This window comes from Sceloporus undulatus, chromosome 3, assembly GCF_019175285.1.
Source record: "Sceloporus undulatus isolate JIND9_A2432 ecotype Alabama chromosome 3, SceUnd_v1.1, whole genome shotgun sequence".
Classification (NCBI taxonomy): Eukaryota; Metazoa; Chordata; class Lepidosauria; order Squamata; family Phrynosomatidae; genus Sceloporus; species Sceloporus undulatus.
In genome coordinates, this window is record NC_056524.1 from 218,543,799 (window position 1) to 218,565,601 (window position 21,803).

The 21,803-nt window shown below is 40.3% G+C and overlaps 2 protein-coding genes across 7 annotated transcripts in view; one reads left to right on the forward strand and one right to left on the reverse strand.

Annotated features, from left to right (window-relative positions):
* Nucleotides 1–4,048, forward strand: part of VPS8 (VPS8 subunit of CORVET complex) — a 132,846-nt gene extending 128,798 nt beyond the window's left edge. For 3 of the 6 annotated variants that reach the window (XM_042457861.1, XM_042457863.1, XM_042457866.1), the window contains one exon: nt 385–4,047. In XM_042457861.1, coding sequence (XP_042313795.1) covers nt 385–537 — 153 coding nt within the window. In that variant the 3' untranslated portion in view covers nt 538–4,047. Of the gene's footprint in view, nt 1–384 lie in introns of all 6 variants that reach the window. The other 3 variants (XM_042457865.1, XM_042457864.1, XR_006102899.1) reach the window with 2 other exon arrangements.
* A 3,422-nt stretch (nt 4,049–7,470) lies between these two features.
* The window catches only part of C3H3orf70 (chromosome 3 C3orf70 homolog), a 362,205-nt gene continuing 347,872 nt past the window's right edge, over nt 7,471–21,803 (reverse strand). The window contains exon 2 of the mRNA XM_042460556.1: nt 7,471–11,168. Within this exon, the coding sequence (XP_042316490.1) occupies nt 10,618–11,168 (551 nt within the window). The 3' untranslated portion in view covers nt 7,471–10,617. The remainder of the gene's footprint in view (nt 11,169–21,803) is intronic.

Below are 21,803 nucleotides of genomic sequence, written 5' to 3' on the forward strand. Positions count from 1 at the left end.
GATCCTTTAAAATATATGCTTCCCTTGTTAAAACAGTGATCCCTAGATGCTCCAGTGCACTGGATTCATTTAGTACTAAGTAGGAAACCACCTGAGTTCTTTTCAACCATACCTTTATTCTTCATCTGTCTTGAAAATTATTATTCCTGCACTTGCATACCTCAACAGCAGCCCTGTGGTCTGCATTTGTTGTGACAAGTATGCACAGTTTTTGGTTTGCAGCTTTTAAATTTTTTCTTAAACATCAATTAATTTCTCATTTAATTAAATATTAATGCATGCCTGTCCTTTGTAACAGTGCTTATTCTGCCCACATTACATAATTTTACTGCATGCTTTAAAATAACCCTAATGTAGCACGTGTTGTTCTCTTTTATTTTGTAGTTGGCTCTTCTGACTGAACTTTCTCGAGATCGTGGTGGTGAAAAACATGGACTTCTCCATGTCTCCCAGGGTGATTCTGCACTCAATAGTGTCTTCCAGAATGAGACCTTCCAACTTCACCTCACACCACCGCCTCCTCTTCTGGATGACTAATCTTTGCTTGCTAAGACAGTATGAAAACACTGTGAAAAGTACTAGGTAGTACTCTGGTATGGCACACCCTGATTATGGAATTGGTTCAGAGGACTTCACTTTGAATGAAGTAGACAGGACGTTGCCACAATCCAGAGTCTTGCCAAGGATCATTCTTTTTCTTTATCTTATTTGCTTAACAAAGCAAAAGGGACAGTTTAAAATGTGGCTGGGCCTTCTTTCCAGTAGGCTTTGCTGGAAACTGTCAACTACTCTGTTAAACTTATGCTGTTCCTTGCTGAAGCTGAACACAACAGTACTTGGGACACTAAACCTCAGAGATAGAGTCTGCAGCAAGACCTTATTTAAATAATTGGAATGTGTTCCCTTAGAGGAAAATACCAAGGGAATACAACAAATGTCATTCATTTAAAGTTGACATTTCTCAGGCTTCCTTTAACTATCTCATTTAAATTTAGTACAAGCAGTAGAACCCTAAAGTCATAGTATGAATGCAGAATGTGCAACTAAGCTGCATGAGACAGAATTGCCAAGGACAGCCCATTTGCCAGAACTCTTGAGATTGTTTTCTCAAACGTTCTTCCTCTGATTTCAGTCATACGTAAGTGGGTGACAATTGATAGTGCCCCCCCCCCAATAGTGGGTCAGAAAAGTTTACTGTGGCTAATCCTATTCTAGGAAAATATCACTTATAAGCATCAGAAATCCTGATAACAATGTACATTGCAGTATACAATTCAGCCAACTTGACAGTGTCAACTATTTGATGCCACTAGTATATCTTCTGAGGCCTGCACTAGTTGTGTGCCAGCATTTCTACAGTGATCACAGTGTTTTTCATGTAGCAAAAGAAAACAGCACATTCATCATTTATGATGGATGCTGCCACTTTAGAGTCACTGAGCTGCATGGAAAGGACATCCTCTTTCATTGTATCTTGCCCCCACCCTAGTCCATTTATCTGTAATGAACTCAGTACTGAATTAAAGGAAGGGATTCAGATGATTGTCAGTGTTCTTTCCTCTCTCTCTCTGCCTTCTGTGCTGAAAATTAACAACCTGGTATTTAGGAATGGAAGGTAAATGGTTCTTGATTCCCACATAATATTACAGAAGTTACCCATCAGCATCCTGTGTAATGTATCTACATCTCTAAAAGCTGGCAGCTGGCAGCATCTTTCCTTGCCTGTTGCAGGGGACTACCTGTTTTCATGACATCTGTCAATATATGTAGCAAATGTAGATGAAATGGTACACGAAGACCAGCAGTTCCCTCCTTGCACCTCTGTTACAGGGTGTAGGATCAAGCGTTGATGGTACTGTATGCTGCAACTCTCTTGTGTTTTCTTATTTAGTGTTCCACATTAGTGTTTCTTGTAGGGACATTTCTGCATCATTAAAGGTGTAAACATTTCAGTGAGTGATCCTGGTAGAAACCATGTGTTGTCAGCCATTGTCTCTTTTCACCCACTTTGTGCAGTACTTTGTGTATGCTCTTTTTACTAATTGATGCTTAAGAACTATGGTGATGTGAACAGTTTGATGTAAAAATACTTATTTGAATCTCTTGTATAGGAAGTACTTCCTTAAATAGCTCCTTTTAACAAGGCATCCATTCACATGAGGTTGCATGTGAAATATGTGTTGATCGCGCCCATACACACATCTGCGCATTACTCACGCTAGAAGTATATATTTTCTGTGAACAAAATGTGGGAAGTTACACTATTTAAAACATTCCTTGATGTTTGATTATTGTGGATAGAGAAAATGAGGTATCAATTTTCTGGTTCCATCCTTTTTATTTAGATAAGTTTCACCTGCTTAAACAAATCTTCAACTTGTTCCTTGATTACAACAGACTTGAAAAGCAGACATGATAATGCTATGAATATATCATTTTTCTTAAGCCCAAATGTAAGTATAAATATGTATGAATACTTCTGCTGTCTCTGCATTACTAACAATATGAATTGACACCTCTCAAGTTTTTCCATGCAAAATATAATCAAGCAAGATTACTTAAAGCAGGTGATTGCTGACTTTAAAGGAAAAACAAAAAATATGCTTCTAGTAAAGAGGATGTCACAATCTCAGTCAACAGCTGCTAGCATGCTAGTAAGAAAGGTGTTTGTAGTTGATAATTTAGATTAAACTGCCAATTATCACAATGGTCTACAGTGCAACAATACCTAAACTTTTGTGTACCCCCAGCTTGCAGTCATGGGGAAAATAATTAGAAAATAGCAACTAAAACGGTTCAGGGGCTGGAGTGACTACCCATTGAATAAAGGTATTTGATATTTGGGCCTGATTTCATTTTGTAGGAAGGCAGGTATGAATAATAGAATGATGAAGTTGGAAGGGATCACAAATGCCATCCAGCTCAACCCCCTGCCATATAAGAATACACTACCAAAGCACTCCTAAGAGAGCCATTCAACCTGTTTAAAGACCTCCAAAGAAGGAGAGCCAACAAGTCTCCAAGGCTGTCTATTCTGCTGCCAAATAGATCTTGCAGTCAAGTTCTCTCTAACATTTAATCTCTTTTCCTAATTTGAATGCATTGTTTCATGTTCTAATGTCTAGTGTGTAGAGTAGTGAAGCATGAAAAATGTAGAAACTACTCTAAAAATCTACTTATCTAAGTACTTAGAATCATAGAATCTTATGGCATTAGGGAGTGGGGATTTCAGTGGTAAATCTGTGTGAAAAACTGTTGGAGAGTGGCATGATGTTATGTGTGAATATGTGTGGGTTATATATATAAGGTGGCCCCACCTATCTCTAGCATGCAGCCCTGAATGGATCTTCACAAGGCAATGCAGCTATTAGTCATCCCATTCCTGTTTTGAAGGAGTAGACCGATTCATGGTGAGAATGTTATCAATAACTTCAAACTGTGATGACTCTATCCTTTCTCCAGGTTCAACATCAGCATGTATCTGAATATAATTGCAGGGAAGAAAAATGAAAGTTGAACACACGGAGATCTCTTGGCCACTGCAGGATCCCTAAATGGTCTTCAGTTTCAAGGCTGGAGATAAAACTTTGGCGGGAAAAATTCCCCTGAAAGCATTATTCATTGGCAAGCCATTTTATGAGATGGGATTGAGATGCAAGTCTGCCATCCTTTGTATCTTCAAATGCCCTTCAGAAACGATGTTTTGGGTGTCCTTTCTGTTTCCCCGCTCCAAACTTAAACTAGTTCCTTTTCGAGGTGGGAAAAGTTTTCTTTCTCCAACCTTGGATGGTAATTCAGGTATTAAAGACTTTTGCTCAGAATACCTTTGTGTGTGTGTTTGTGTGTGTTCACAAACTACTTTCTTGTGTTTAAGAAATGAGCTCTTTTGGAACATAAATGACTGGGAAGAATAGGTGTAAATGAGCTAAGGTAGGAGTAGACAGCATTTGCTCTCTGATTATTGTGGACTTCAGTTCCCATAAGCTGCAGCAAATATGATGAGTGGCCAAGAATTGTAGACACTGTAGGTCAGAGCATCTTCGGGTCATAAGGGATGCCTGTCTTTGGACTACAGAAACTGTTTCCCATTGCAGTCCAGTCTCTATCTTGCTAGAGATTAGGGTTCTGTTTGTTTGGGTAAAGCTGGCCCAAAAATTAGCATGTCTAAATAAAGAGGGTCAATGAGACTTTGGATCATTTAGATTCTGCAGCCTACAGACTGCTCTTTCTCCACCTTTGCCCTAGACCTAGATATTGAAGGACAGGGATGAGCAATGAAGCTGCATGTTAGATTGCTTTGATTTCTTTTGTTTTTAAAAGCAGGGGGAATAACAGTTTCAGTTGAAACTATGGTGGCCAGGAGTCCCTTGTCCTTCCCAGTGTGCCATGGTGAGGTTGGAGAACCTTGATCAATATGTAAATCCAAAATGAAGGTAGAGTCCGCCGAGTGTGGGTGCCCAAAAAGGAAAAAGCACTGACAACCAGGTTGTCAGACTAAACCAAACTACATTTATCACAGCGATGCCCTTTTGTGGAACTGATTGGAGGCTGGCAGTTCAGAGAAACAAAAGTGAGCAATGAGGTACAAGTGCCTACCAGCTAGACTAATGGTAGACATGCTTGAAGGGAGACTCACCTGAGTTTCTTAGGTATTTATAGCCTCTAATTACAAAGGGTTATAAAGTAGGGTAGTCCTTAAATTATGATTGCAGCTTTACAAATGAAAGTAAACTGGGCTTTAGTCTGAGTTTGAAGTATTTCTAAGAAATGATATTTGAAAGGTCAAAGCCCTCCATAACTATTTCATAGGTGATACTGGCGGGTTACAGACCGCCAGAAATTACGCAACGAGCGAGTACTAGGGTTAGGAAGGGGCGGTGCTTCCGCATCCCCCTAATCCTAGTACACGCTCTGCACGTAGAAAATGACAGCGGCCGTTCGACACGGCCGCCGCCATCACATCACAACCGTGCCGCCTCCAAACGAGGCGGTGAGGTTGTGACATATTGGGGCTGCGCTAGGGCGCCCTTTCCACGACCCCGGAAGAAGCTCCGTTTCGGAGCTCCTTCTGGGCTTGCGTCGCTGGGTGCAGCCTTCAGACGCCTGCACCAGCGATGCAAAGGAGAAAGGGGCCAAGCGGCCCCTTTCTCCTCCTCCCTGCCATTGCCGGGTGTCCTTGGGGCTTCAAGCCCCAAGGACACCCCTTTCCAGGCCAGTCTGGCAGCTGAGGCCTTGATACAGCGGGGAAAGGGGCGGGTGCACGCCGCCCCTTTCGGGCGGTCTGTAACCCGCCACTGTGTTACTTTGGAACTGATTAAGGTATTGGAAGAAGATTAGGCCTTAAGGATTTCAGGGCATTTCATATCCATGAATAGAACTGATTTCCCCAAACTGCTCTCCAGATGGTCTACAATTCCCATTATCTGTCAGCCACACCATCCATGTTTGCATTTCCAAACATTTTGCCTCCCTATTAAGACTAGTCTTTATGGCAGATTTTAAATATTTCTTATACTAAGCTTTAGGTATAGAACAGGATTTTGCTGGGATTTTGTCAGAATATAATCACTAATGAATTTCATTCTCCATATCAAGGACCATTATTTGTTTTTAATAGTGTTTTTGTATGCATCTCCCATAATGGAATAATTAGGTTTCCACTTAAAATTCAGAAATCTTCTATTCAGTAATTGAATTTGAAGAGGCTTAACTCTGCCTTTGATGTCTTTTGTAGTTTCATTTTCCTGTCTTTTAATAATTTTGAATACTGTGTTTTGACTGCTACTTGTGCAAGTGGATTCTTCTCCCTTAATCATGTTGAAAATACTTTATTGTGATTGTGCAGGAAAGAAACATTTGAACTCAGCCATCAGTATGTAGTGTTTGTCATATTCTTCCATTTCACCATGTAAAAAAGTAAGACCTCCCAGATTATTATAGTACTCTGTTGTCTTACCATTCTGTAGTATTGTTTCTGACAATTGCTCACAGTACTCCTAAAAACTAAAATCTATCAAGGCTTCCATAAAAAAGACCAAACAATGCTAAATATGTGGGATGGGCTACTTTAAATGTGTCTTTCTTGGGAGAAAGAAAAGCCAAATGTTAATTTTTAACTTTGCTTAACGTATAGCATTCTTTTAAAAAGCAGGATGAAAAGAAAGGAATTCACCTTTCTTGTTTCATAAATGACTTGCAAAAAAGAGGAGAAAGGTTGTACAGATAAAAAATAACTTCATGAAGATGACCAAGGTCTTTGCTAATCGTTATGCTGGAGCAAGGCCCTTTAATATTTGGGAAGTGAATTAGTGAATCCAATACACAATTATGAATTTCAACAATTTTTGGCTTTTAAAATGCTTTGAAACTGGTAGCAGCACGACCCCTTGATCTAGAATTGTTCTCCCTGGGGGTTGCATAAAGAAATTTCCATCATGTCAGCACATCGTTACTAACTTCTTTGGAATATGGAAGACAATTTTCCTGTATAGATAGGAGATGAAGGCTAGAGAACTTCTTTTGTAACACAGGAGGCTCCAGGAAAGGTCACAGAACTCCTGTTGCACCAATGATGAAGTACTAATTTAGCTTTGTATTCAGGCTTACATAAAGCATCACTAACAAGAGCATTCAGTCTGCTACAACTCCATTTGTTCTGAGAATAATCTCTCCCCCCAACTAATATTTAAAAACAAGCGACTTCTGGGTTGAAGTTGATGCTGTGTTGCAGCCCCCTTTAGCAATTTCTAGGAGGCGACCTGTGCTGGATGTGGCAATAGCCGGTTGGGAAGAAAACAAACTGGTAGGGATTACTTCCCTAGTAAGGGAAGGAGTGGGGTCGGAGTTGCTTCATTTGGGCCTAATTCACATTCCTAGCTACCTGTCAAGGTGACAAGTATTATTGCTACTTGTTTAATCCACTAGAATAGGGGACACAGATCAAAGAGGCAATGCCCATCACCAAAGCCAACAACAGCCACTAGGCTGCTGAAGAAGCAGCTGGCAATAACTGTTATAGAATAATTATGTTTTTCAAGCTACTCTCAGTCTCTCCATTGGCCATATGCTTTCAGGCTACCACTTGCTACCATTTGTCTTTTTCCTTTGTTCGTATCACTACCATCATCATCTCTAAATCTGTTGAGGCAAAAGAAAAGTTATATGTAATAGAAGGAGGCAAATGCAGGTAAAAGTTATTTGAAGTAGTCTGAAAGCAGACCAATTAGTTGATTGGAGACGAAAATAACAAATCCTGTATGTTAAATATTACAGGAATGGCAATTGCATTCCAGGGCTTTCTGCATAAAAATTGCAATTGGTTGCTAATGAGACACTGCTTCCTCTTTCAAGTCTTTTTAAATAAGTCATTTCATACACACATTTTTATGAGAAATAATGGACAAAACAAATGTTCAAAGACACTGGTAACACATATGCATTTAAACTAGGGAATTGAGATGTTAAGCAAGCAAGGAGGTAACTGGGTTTTATCAGTGATCATAAAATTGTCAGGTGGCAGTTGAGATGTCTAATTCCATTTTACATCAATAGTTTCATGTTAATGCATAGCTACTTCATCAAATCACACCACTCCACAGTAAGAATTTGACAGAATCATGGGAAAGAAATCTGACTTTGTTTTTGTGCAAAAGCAGTCTTCACATTTATTCATTTGTGTGTGTGTGAGAGAGAGAGATAGAGAGAGAGAAGTTTACAAGAAACAGCTGGGTACTCTTGAGAGTACTTTGAGACACAGCATTATGTGCTAAATCATCTAACCAAATCCTACCATGTCTTTACACCTGGGCAATCTCCAAGACAACCAGGCACTACAAGACTTTACCCACTGTGCTTAAGACTTCAAAACAGAACATGTTCAAGAGATTAACACTGTATACAGCTATTGCTAATTAACAGTTTGATAAAGTGTTTCCTTGTAAGTCTGTACTGAATTTTCCCCAGCTCATTGCTCCATTCAGAATGTATTTGCCAAATCCTAGCTCTGGTTAGTTCATGGCTGCCAGCTTGCTGAGAGGAGACAGTGTCATGATTCTTCATGTAATGAAAGAAATTAAAGTTTAGTATATGAAGGTGTCCTGTCTCTGTCCCCAAAGTGATCTAGAAGTTTTCTGCAGTCCTTTCTGCTGTTCCCACAGCCAGAAAACCCGAGAGAGTCGACTGCAAATATATCCAGGCAAGAGGTATCTTAAACCCACAGTTCAAAATAGTTAAGAGTAATACAACCTTATTTTATGTATTAATTTCCCACTTTAAAAGCCATTAAGAATGCTGAACCTGAGAAGAAAAAACTTTAATGACACCACCCAAATAATAAGAATTTTAATTACATTCTATAATGAACTAGTGTTTCTCTGTAAAGATTAGCAGAATGCACCAAACCTTCAGAAATTCTAAAGGCTTTACCTTTGTGATGCTCAGAACTGAATTATTTAGTGTGTGTTTGTGTGTGTGTGCCAAAACCTGTATTTTAATATAATTCATCAGAATAAATATTTAATTTTTTCTTCTTAGGGTATAATTTTTATATTTTAAAGTACATTATTAGTTTATATAGTAATTCATAACACACATTGTAATCTAAATGCTTTCTAAAAGGTGCCTAAGTCAGAGTGTAATGTATAAAAATTAGTAATGTGTCAGAATAGTGTTTAAAGAGCAGCATTCAACAACACAGCATAAGATAATCTAGTACTGAGAGCTATAACTGTACATATTTATATGTTCTCATTCTCACCAAGATTTATGGAATATGTATTAACCAAAGTGTTATAAAACTGGGCTGCACTTATTAATAGAAGCCCTAATGTTACAGGAGATCTTTCAGTTAAAAAGATGTACCGTATGGAGCCAAACCAAAAAATTCAAGGGGGAAAAACACCTGTGATCACAGCTGTGGTCACAACATGTTATTTGGAAAAATATTGTCATATCTCCTTTCACATGACTGCAGTACTTTAATTTGCTGACTGAAGTAGAACAACAAAACCCAACAGAAAAACAACCACACATCCTTACACCTCAAAGCTTCACTATGCTTTCCTCACATGATAACCTGCTTCTGTATAACTAAACACATTTACAGCAGGGGTTTTAAAGACCTGCTGACCACTGTACACTTTTCATCTGTTTTGTGTCTGTTAGTGGGATAGAACTATTAAGGAGGGTTTGAGAGACACACTGAAAGACGGAAGGTTTTTTTTCAAGTGGTCTTTGATTAGACTCCAGCAAATAAACCTACAGTTGCAGGCTCTCTTTTAGCTAGCTACATTTCTGCCTGATGGGCATGGGAATGATCCATTTAAACAAATACTTTGACCTCATAATAAAACTGAATCTTGAACCATCACCAGATCAGAAAAAGCAGAGCTATGATGAGCAAGAAGTAGAACAGACCTATTGTACTCCATTGCCTTCTACACTGAGCTGGCTTGCAATTCTCAGTTGCTTTACGGTCAATTCATGCAGAGCTATTTGAAATATTTTTTTTCTCCATTTTACTGTGCATGGGTTGAACATGGTCACAGCAGAAAGGGTTGTGTGAACGTATTTGTCACAGAAGCTGCTGGCATGACACTGATTGGTTGTGCTGCTTTTTTCTGAACAGTACCTCACAGATTCATGACAGCTGTCTGCTACAAGCAGAAGGCAACAACTTAATCTCTTTTACTATGGTTTCATTGAAAGCCAAACATCTGTCTGGTTTGAGAATCAAACCCAAAGTTTAGGAGTTTGACTATGCACTCAATTTGACATTGTTATGGACTCATTTCACATTAACAGCTCTTGCAGGTACACCATGCCTTTGTGACTAAATCCAGTTTGCCCTCAGTTTTGCGCATGAACCACCTAAAGAATTTTAAGTCAAACTGAAGAAGGCCAATGGAATTTGGTCAGATGGCAGTATAAAAACCCACTCTTGTGGAGGATTTCATTTCAAGCCTTTTTGTCATTCTCTTGTTCCAGAGACAGGGTTCTAGTTATCAAAAACATGTTGTGCTTATGCTGGGAACCCCTTGAGTTACTCTCCAGCTGGAAAAAAAATGTGTGTGCAGAGTTCTTGGAAAGTGGTGCACCGTAACAGAGAGTTTTGAGTCAGAGGCACAGCCTCAGTCTCTTATATCTAATATAGTAATACTAATAATAAAAGGCCCATATATGGATTCAGCTCAGCTCACCAGGCATATGGCTAACTTAATATTGGTGTTTCGGAAGAGCATGAAAAACTGAATCCTAGTTCCAAAGAAGTAAACATTTTCTATCATTTAAAATTTGGAATTAATAGGAGGAGCTTCCAAGTTGGTAGGATCTTCACAAATTTACTGCCCTTTACTGGGAACAGGAATAGTCTGTAAGTAATGATGTCAAACTGGTGACACCCTTTAAATTATATGACAGGACTCTTTAAAATTTATTGGTATAATTAGTATCAACCAACTGCTTCACAGATGGCTAACACTGTCACTGCATTCATGGGGTATCAAGTGTACTGGGTGGGTGGGTGGGTGGGGGAAGACCTGTCAGGAAAAAAAACCCAGTATAAATGTTAGAAAACCAGTATTGTTTGAAATATGCCTAGCTAGCTCACAGCTCAGCATTTCACACTGTGGTTTCTATGGTCTCAATCACTTCTAGTTCACATTGTGAGGGTGATAAGAGGGGACACTCATCTGGTTCCCAGCTACTGTCTGGACTATAATCTTCTTCTGAACTTAGCTCTGCCCCTTCCTCTGTGTCCTCATCGCATGACTCCATGTAGTGAGCCCCCACAGCATTGATCCCAGAGTCCTCAGAGCTGGAAGGGGAAGAGCAATGATCTATTTTTGGTGTATTATTCTCTCTCAGAATTAAGGCATTGCGTGAATCCTGAGGCTTCATTTTATGGGGTAGAGCAGATGGTTGCCTCTGGACATAACACATCTTCCCATTGATGCATTTTACACGGTAATTGTCAATAAAGAGGTCCGAGATTGTGCAGAACCGTGGAGAGTCTGGGGGTAATGGTGGCTGGAAGACGGGTGCAAACTTCAAAAAGTGTTCCATGAGTGAGACAGATATCTGAATGGTGTTTGTGGTTCCTCGAGGCTGAACGGGTATTTCGGTGCTTGGAAGCTGCTCTACTGGAGTCATCGGCTGATAAACGTATTTACCTGTGGAGGACAAGAGAAAATGAGTTAGAAGCAACTTAGTAGTGTAAAACGTAGTTAGGTAATGAACAGAATGTTTTGCTGTAGAGACACTGTGCTACTGAAGGTGAGGGACCCCAGCATAGGAAAGCTATTGCCTGTAGCTTATCCTGAAGCATCTAGGTTGCTGACCTAGATAGATCTGATCCCCCAAAACACCTCTCATGTTCTTACTTTTGATAACTTATTTATATAAATTGTATTTGATTTCAGAAGAGGCGGGATACAATGGTTGAAAGCAAACATTCCACTTGCAGTATTTTCTTGGGTCATTCTTCTTTTTTTAAAAAAAGCAATGTGAATATTTAGCCACAGTCCCTGAATACGCTGATATCAATTAGATTACTACGCAGCCATTTGCTGTGGTTGCAGAAACATTTTAAAAAGGGAAACATTTCCAAAAGAAGGAAATGAAAGGATTCCAAAGCTGTGAGTGCCACTCTAATAATTCAGCTAAATAAAAAGAAAATAGGATTATGCTGGCTGTAAAATGGACTCTTATGCCATATTGAACAAGAAGCTTAAAAGCACTGCTAAAGAAAGGCATGTGGAAGGGGGAAAGCAGAAAATGAGAACTTTGTTGCAAAGAATGAGAAATCTAGGTCCAGTTCAAAAATGGGGGGGGGGAGCGTGACCCCATTCAGGACAGGTGGAACCACCGCCATTCCTGGACCAGGGGAACCTATCACAAGTACCTCCGTTTTCTCTGGATTCAATTTGAGTCGGTTTTCCCTCAACCAGCCCATTACTGACTCTAGACAGGCCTCGAGAGGAGAGACGCCATCCTTGGTCACTGCATCAGTCGGAGACATAGAGAAAATGATTTGGGTGTCATCAGCGTACTGATAACCCTGCGCCCCATGTCTCCGGATGATCTCTCCCAGCGGTTTCATGTAAATGTTAAAAAGCATGGGAGACAGAATGGCCCCTTGAGGGACCCCAGTTTTAAGGGGCCTCTCGTCGGAGCACACGTCTCCCAGCTGCACCAACTGGGACCTCCCAGAGAGGTAGGACCGGAACCACTGGAGCGCAGTGCCCCCGATTCCCACCTCAGCCAGGCGCCCCAGAAGGATACCATGGTCTATGGTATCGAAAGCCACTGAGATGTCCAAGAGCACCAACAGGGACACGCTCCCCCTGTCAATGCCCAGACGGAGATCATCGACCAAGGCGACCAAGGCCGTCTCAACCCTGTAACCCGCCCGGAAGCCAGTTTGAAATGGGTCTAGATAATCAGTTTCATCCAAGACCGTCTGAAGCTGGATCGCAACCGCCCTCTCGATCACCTTACCCAAAAATGGTAGCAGCGAAACTGGCCGATAATTATTGTGTACCAGGGGGTCGAGGGAGGGCTTTTTTAATATAGGTTTTACAATGGCCAATTTTAATTGTGATGGAAATTGCCCTTCCCTCAAAGATGTATTAATGATCCGGCGCAACAATAATGTTACCGCCGGACCGCCCTGGGCCGCTAGCCATGAGGGACAGGGATCGAGAGAGCAGGTTGTTTTCCGAACACTTCCGACGATCTTGTCCACGTCCTCGGTACTCACCGACTCAAACCGATCCAGTTTAATAGATGTTGGCGAAATGTCAGGAATAACTCTTCAAGAACATGACCACATAGCCCGAAAAACCCACAAAAAAAGTAGTTGTTTTGTTTACCAGCACAAGAACTTTGCTTTTTCTCCATTTCATTTTGAAAGAATTTGGAGAGGTCAGAGAAAGGAAAGTGTTCTCTCAAAATAGATCCAATTACTGTATTTGTGGGCAAGAAATGAAACAACAGATTGTTTCACTTCAATCTTTATCATAGTGGCATTATAACTTAGCATTAGTTTGTAACATCTTTGTAATACAGCTGCTTATAAAATAGTAATAAGATACATTTTATCTAAGGTAAATGAAGGACTCTGTACGCAGTCTGGGGGTGCTTCTTGACTCGTCGCTTCACCTGACTGCTCAGGTGAATGCGACGGTCAAGAGCACGTGTTATTAGCTTCGGCTTATTCGCCAGCTGCGTCCATACCTGGCCCAGAGGGACCTAGAAACTGTTGTACATGCTCTGGTAACCTCGAGACTGGATTTCTGCAATGTACTCTACATGGGGCAACCCTTATACCAAACCCGGAAGCTTCAAATGGTGCAGAACATGGCAGCCAGGCTGGTCACTGGCGTTTCCAGGGCCAGCCATATAACACCCGTGCTGAAAGATCTCCATTGGCTGCCCATCCACTTCCGGGCTCAATATAAGGCGTTGGTAATTACCTATAAAGCCCTAAATGGCTTGGGCCCAGGATTCCTGAAGGACCGTCTCTCCCCGTACATTCCGCCTCGCACCCTCAGAACGTCTGGGCAGCATTTACTGAAGGTACCTGGGGCTAGATTATCCTCCATCACATGGAGGACATTTTCCACGGCTGCCCCAGCCCTTTGGAATACGCTGCCCACCGAGCTCCGCTCGACTACCACCCTGGCCCAATTCAGGAAGGACCTGAAAACCTTCCTGTTCCAACAGGCATTCCCCGATTAAAATCCTGTGGGCCTCCCTCCTCTTTCGTGGCCAAGAGGTTGGGCTATGGGGCTTTTTTGCCTGTTATTTTTATTGTTTGAATGGAGGGCTGATGTATTTGTATTTTAATGTATTTTTTGTATTTTAATGCTTCATGTATTGTTGTTTTTAACCTTGTTGTAAGCCGCCCTGATCGCAGGAAGGAGCGGGATATAAATAAAAACTTTATTTATTATTATTATTTATTATCTGTGGCTGGCATCAAAAGAACTATACTTTTTTCAATATTTTTGTCCATCTTCCTCTTCCAATACCATATACACATACAGTACACTGTGTTTTTCTACCATTCTCCCAAAGACAGTTTCTAGCCTGAAGTACACGATTTTATGAAAACTAGTTTATCAAGCTTTAATTCTAAGCCCAGTCTGTTAAGTTTGCATCAGTACTATACATGATAAGTAGATACCTATTTTAAGTTCTGAAATCAGTTGTTTGCATAGATTGGGCACTACAAACTACATAAAATCAAGGAAGCCATTAAAGTGCTGTTCCAATTCCATCCTTAAAAACAGTGAGCACCTGAGCTTCAAAAGTGTGGAGCATCTGTTGGAGGTGGAACCTGCCTCCTAATGGGGGCCATTCTGCAGTCATATTCATTTTTCAGCAGACCTTTTATCTTCATGTTCATTCAGTTATGGTGCTTTCTGAAGAGCGCTGCTGGAGGGAATGTGGAAGAAAAAATGTTCTTATTCACAGTCTCTGTAACTCATTCTGTATCTGCACTGAAAGCTTCTAGAGCTGATTTTCTGTGGTGGTGCCATGCCCTGCCTCCAGCACATTGTTGCAGATTCTGACACTGGCAATGAATTGTCAGACGGAGAGACAGAGCAACAGGGAGATTTGCTAGTACCAGAGACAGAGGGCAAGACCCTTCAGCAGCTAGAGCCTGATATAGAAACAGATGGGGATACAGTCTTGGTGGTATCTGGCCTGGCAAAGCATCATTGATAGAAGAAAGGGTAGAGACATTCTGGGTATATCTAAAATGCTCAGCAATCAAACAGCACCTGTGGGAGGCTTCCAGACCATAAATAGCCTGGCACCTCCCTCAGGAATTTGTTGCTGACAACTGAACTCCTTGGTAGAAGCAACATTCACATCTCATGTTCCTATTCGTGCTTTAGACTTTGCTGTGTTTGTTGACTATGTTCTTGGAATCTCCCTTTGGACTGTTGCTTGGATTTATCACTGGACTGTGTATGACATGGATTGAACCAACTTCGCTGCTTCAGCCTCCTTGCTGTTGAGCCACATTTCTTTCAGTGTTTGTCTTGGCTCTATATTTTCCCTCCTTGCTCGCATAACATCCCATAGTTTAAATACATGCATGTTACCATTGTCTTTGAGTTTTGTCCATTATTGCTCATAAAAATCTGTGTATGAAATGCCTTATTTAAAAAGGCTTGAAAAGGGAAGCAGTGTCTCATTAGGAACCAACTGCATTTTTTATGCAGGAAACTCTGGAATGCAATTACCTTTCCTGTAATATTTAACATACAGGATTTGTTATTTTCTTTTCAAAACAACTAATTGGTCCACTTTCAGGCTACTTCAGATGAACTTCACCTGCATATACCTCCCTCTATTACATATTGCTTTTCTGTTCCCTTCTGAGGCTCTGATTATTTGTTGAGGCCAAAACAGGACAGGTAACCCTGTCCCCTTGCTCACACATATAAGTTATGTGTTTCCACTGAACCCAGTTCCTTTTCATGTCCCACTATGGTTGAATCATTAGAAAGTCTCAGCGTTTTGACATTTCTCCATTCATACTGTCCTGGCTCAGAGTTGCACCCACACTCTGCCTGTTTTCGGGGGGGGGGGACAATTACAGTGGGACCTTGGTATCCATGGGGGATCTGTTCTGGATGCCCTCCCCATGGATACCAAAATCCATGGGACCTCAAGTCCAGTTGTCAAGTCCACCACTGCACACAGTGGCCCCAATCTATCTTTTTGCCAGCCAAAAAAGAAGCAGGAAACAGTTGCTCCTTTTTGCACTGGCAAAAAGCCAGCTTTTCAGCCCCGGAGCAGCTGGAAGCTTGCTTTAAGGCACTCCAACAGCGTGTGGCATCTAAATGCTGTGCTCCTGGAGCACCGAGAAGCCAGCCCACATGTGGGCAGCTATGCGGTGTGAAGCCAGGTATCTTGGAGGCATGCATTGTGTGTATGCCACACCCCCAAGTTGGCTGGAAGCTGGTTTTTTATGGCAGTCTGTTTTGGCCCTGTATGATAAATTATGTTTCTTTTTCTTTATCTCAGTCAGGCATGGCAGTGGAAGCTATCTATACAGAAAGCCAATTCATTCTTGTACCATCAGGAACAAGTGTCTTTTTCTGACACTGGGAAGTATTGGTGTGTTGGTGTAATGACTGGTATCATGTTGTGGATGATGTTTATGAGCTGTTGTCCTGATCAGTGCTTTGGAGGTTACCTTGAGCTGTAAAGAGCAGGAAAAACCCTCTAGAACACTGCAGAACTATATTATGTGTGTGGGTTTGGTGGGGGAGGAAGGATGAGCCTTGTGACAGAATGGACTTCTCTGCACTGGCTCGGCATATAGCTGGGTAGGTTTACATTATTATTGTCAGGGTTCATTGTATTCCAGTTCTGGTTCATGGAGATCTATAGTAGTAAAGATACAGGTGGACTTCCCTATCCATGGATTTTTTTATCCACAGATTCAAGTATCTACAGCTTGAAAATGTTTTTAAAATATGTAAATTACACAAAGAAAACCTTGATTTTGTCATTTTATATAAGGGGCACTATTTTACTATGCCATTGTATTTAAAGGGACTTGAGCATCCATGGATTCTGATATCCACAGAAAGTCCTGGAACCAAACCCCAGTGGATACCAAGGGCCACAGTAGTTCCTTTTTCTTCTGTCTCTTTTCTTCTAATTTACACAGCCAATAAGAGATGTGAACATTCTGCTGTACCACTGAACACAACAGAATGACACCATGAATTTAATGTACGTGTTTTGTGGACCTTTCCAAATAGCATTTAAACATACTTTCTTGGATGTACATTTCACTGATAGGAAAGGGTTTTCAAGTAAACATATTTAAGAATCAAGTTGAGGAAAGGCTAAATATAAAATGCTTCAAAATAATGGAATTATGCTTGGCACTATTGATCATGACATTATTAGCACAAATATGTTAAATTCTTGATTCTGTTCCTTGCTCACATTCACTGCCCAAGAAAACCACTCCATCTGTGCTTCCAAACTCACCATCTGTAGAAAGCAGATAATACCCATCCTTCTGTGAAGCATAAAACAACTCAGAACCACTACTCTCACTCTGCAAAGCCTGCTATCTTCATACCACAGATTGAAAGAATATTGTGCTGATCTTTATTACAGCAACATATTAACACTAATAAATTAATGTGCAATATACTGTGCCTTACTCTATATATTTTCTACCCAGAATCTTCATCCCATAGGAAATAAAATAAGGAACAATGGTTGAAGTATTAGGCTGAGATCTTGAACTGGGAAATGGATTACAACAAGAAAATAAGACATGACTCCCCCTCATCACCCCAAAACCCACCTTTTGTTTCAGAAGCCCATCCCATGGCCATTTACTGGCTGGTAGAAAGTGGGGGAATAAATTGGAGTAAAGCAATTCGAATAAAGCTGGAAACTGCTCCAGTGCCACCTCCAAGCTTTCTACCTTCTAGTCAAAGGCTGTGGTGGGAGGGTGGGATGCAGCAGTTTAAAGGGTAGGCTTAGGAAACAGTTTGCTTGCTCTGTGAATGGTGGAGAAGTATGCCTGTATATACCAGCCTTTAGACATGCTTCCAGGGGAATTTACATAAAATTAAAAAAACCAGAAAATTGAAAACCTCTAAATTCCAAAATGTAACAAATAATCAAAGGGGCATCTAAAAACAGTTAAATTCTGAAAGCCTAGGAACATAAAAATGTGTTCACTGGCAGCAATATGATAGCAAACTGGGTATCAAGTAAGTATGCATTCCAAAAATAAGCACAGTGCCAGCAAGACAGCACTCTCTTTTTGTTGCAAGCTGGCTCCCCTCTGATAGCTGGGCACCTGGACTCATTGATAACAACCTGAATAGAAGAGCAAACCGCAATGGGAGAATGAATCCCTTTAAGTTCAAAAATCTGGCACTCCGTGGTCTTCTGCCGCATAATTCATAAGTAGTATATGAATTGTGATAAGGTGGTGCAAGAGGACACTGTATAGATAGGAGTAACTCTGTAGCAGTAGGTATATAGCAGCAGACTGTGAAGCTAACCTAAGGAAATGTCACCTCTATAAAAACATTTTCCTTATTAACTCCATTAACATAACTCACTATAAACTGATGATTTGGTTGTGATGGATAAAAGCATGGATAATATTTTGCAGAGTAGTACCAAAACCACCTCTAAGTATTCATTACCTGATAAAAACCTATGAAATTCATCATGTTGACATGTGAATTGAAGATACTTACACATACAATCTCTAAGTGTAATTTAGAAATGTTTATATGGAGGGTTTAAAAAAAAAAGGGGGGGGGAACTTAACTATCTTTTCTTTGAAGCATACTTGCCTTCCACAACCCTTACATAATTTGATGTCAAAAATTAAATTGTTTGTGGATATTTTTTCACATACAGTATTGAAAACATAGGATTTCCTGGAACTAACTAAAAAGGAGCTGTAAGCATTTATAGCTTCACTAAAAGAAGATGTTACAAATAAAGAAAAGTAATAAAGTGCTTATTTTGAGCAAAAATGTTATCAGCAGAGCTCAGCTTTCTTTCAGAAAATGGATTTGCTCTTTTTCTATTAGGAGCAGGCAATTCAATATCACTGCTGTGGACCACCACCAGTGTTTACATTTTGTGAGAGCTCATGCTAAAGTGCCTGAGAAAATAGGGAAACTGCTAGTGATCAGAGCAAAACACATCACATTTCCAAAAACAGGGAGGAGGGAGGAAAGGAAAGGAAAGGAAAGGAAAGGAAAGGAAGAAAGAAAGAAAGAAAGAAAGAAAGAAAGGGTAGAAGTATGGGGGCACTTTGGGACTCTTGTCATAGAATCATAGAGTTGGAAGAGACCTCCAAAGCAGGAGACTCCAGAACTCTCCGAGGGAGTCTGTTCCACTGTTGAACAGCTCTTACTGTCAGAAAGTTCCTCCTAATGTTGAGGTGGAATCTCTTTTCCTGTAGCTTGCATCCATTGTTCCATGTTCTAGTCTCTGGAGCAGCAGAAAACAAGCTTGTTCCATCTTCAGTGTGACACCCCTTCAAATACTTAAACAAGTTATCATATCACCTCTTAAACTTCTCTTCTCCAGGCTAAACATACCCAGCACCCTAAGTCTTTCCTCATAAGGCATGATGTCCAGATACTTCACCATTTTGGTGGCCCTCCTCTGGACATGGTCCAACTTGTTATTTTGGAGACTTTTCTGAAAGCAGTTGAATTTATTTAATGTGTAAAATTATTTGGGTTAACAAATCTTCATGTATATGCAAAATGGCCACCCTAAACAGAAGGCAAAGGGATACCATAAGAGTTCTCTTACCTCAAGGTGACTTAAAACAGTATTATCATTCTAGGATTCTCCCCATTGCCACCACCACACACATTTGGACCAAAAGCTCCTGTTAACTGTCATGCTCAGCCTAGCTGAGAACTGAGAAGCTGAAAGAGAGGTGGAGGGGTTTTGCCCTAGTTTTGACCTGACAGTGCCAAAGAGGATGGTCAGGTGCCCAGCATTCAGATAGCAGAGCCTCCTGGTAGCATTGGCATTGAGAAGGAGGAGGCTAACTTACTCATGCCTTCTTACCACTCACAAACCACAAAGTTGTGAGTTCAATCCCAGCCAGGGGCTCAGGGTCGACTTCAGCCTTATATCCTTCTGAGATTGCTAAAATGAATACCCAGCTTGATGGGGGCAATTACCATACAGTTGTAAACTGTTTAGAGACTGCTTAGGTGGTATGAAGCGATATATACATGAAGCTGCTATTACAGCCAAAGGAGATCTGAAAGGGTGGTCTCAGAGGCTTTGTATAAGACACCAAGCAGTTAGGGATCAGCTAAATCAGTCAGAGCTGGAGATAAAAGCTTGGAAGGAATGCCAGAACCTTTGTCAGAGGTTAATTGGTTTCCTTGGCAAAAACACCTTGTTCATGGACTCTCTTGTTTACTTCCTGGATTGGACCTTTGGACTTTGGACTGGCCATTCTGTTTGCTGGAACCCTTGGCCCTTTTGGACTGCTTGACTACACTGACTGTTTGACCCTTTGGCTTGAACCCAGACTGGCTACAGACCTTGTTTTTGGAACGCTACATTTTGCTTTCCCCTTTGTAAGTCTGACATTCAAGACATGCTGTATTACATATACTGTGTTGTGCTATTTTGCTTGTATCTTCATTATTTTGGTCTTGTTATCAACTGCTGGCCACTTTCCTGGACACAAACAATGTCACTGTTTCTTCACAACACTAAGGCATAATGGTTTTTGTTTACTTTCCCGTTTGTTGCTGAATATGTGACAGATTTTTGATAGCAAAATATATTTGGTCATATGAAATGTATTGACAAAATTAACCAGTCATATCATCAGTGCATAATTACACTCTGTTTTTACATCATATTCAACAGCTCTCTATCACTTCACATTTATGCACATTAATATCAGAGAATTTTTGTCTCAACACATTATGTGTGCTGGGACAAAAAGGTACTCTCAAATAGCAACAACAACAACAACATCAATTTGTTGAGATGTCTTGCTGTTGTCACCCAAAGGCAGAATTTCTCTTATAACACCAGAGGGAACCACAGGACCTAGGCCTAAATCTGGACCTCCATGTTTTCTGAAAAGACCATACCTCTTCCCCATGACACCACTATTAGTTGGTTTTCCAGGTTGTGTACTGATGTTCTTCAATTTTTACAGGCCGAAAGGCTTCTATTGGTGCTTTGATACCAGCAGGTGGGGGTTTAAGATAAAATACTCTATTTTTGGTCCCCTATTTTTGCCATTGGCCTTACCCAACTGTGAAATGTTTCCACCCACTCTTTCAACTTCTCTGAAACTGAATTCAATCTTTGATTGTTAAAAGTTGCCATTTTTGTGTTATATGATAGTGCTTGCTGTTACATCTATACATCATGTTAAAAAAGCATGTCTTTTTATTCAGGAATGTTTTGACTTACATGTAAATTTATGGAGATTTATACTGCAGGCCTACACTTACACTTGTTAATAGAGTGGGGCTTACCTCAGGAGGGAAAAAACACCATGCAAGGGATTTTTCTAATGATCAAGAGCAATATAATCAATTGACAAGTTGCATAGTCCTATACATTTCTTGTTACTTAGATGTGATCCCTACTAAGATGGATGGGACCGACGCCATATATGTACATATGGATTTTATGAACACTGTGCAAAAGTTCTAATGAAGCATCAGTTTAAATCTATGCTAACCAAAGAATGCTTTTTTATAAATAAATAAAAAAATCCCCACCAAACTGTATTAAAAACAAGTCAATATATTGCACTCTTGAATGGCTATTTGTTAATTGAGCAGTCTGTATGCATCTGCGCCTCACAGCATCAAATTCTGTTCCTAATTTGAAGGTACCTAACCATGAAATAAGTAGAGAATTTGCTTAAACATTATTTTCTTCCTACTTGTATTCATTTCAGCAGTACTTTTGAACCTGTTGCTTGCAGATAAAATGCTTTCTCTTTCAACTTTCTAAATTAACACCTTGTTAACTATGAGGATCATGCTTCCCGAAACAGATATTTAATAATGAAAACAACTACAAAGCCAAATACCAATCTAGATGATGTTTACTAAAAAGAAGACTCTAAAGAGCTAACAAAATTACATGGACAAAATGATGGCATAAGCCCATCCCCAAAGATGTAAATACGATTAATCTTTTGGTGCGTTTATGTGTCTTTAATGCCAACATTTTCTTGTGACAATAAATTTAATACATTGTAAATAAGATTAAGGAAGACT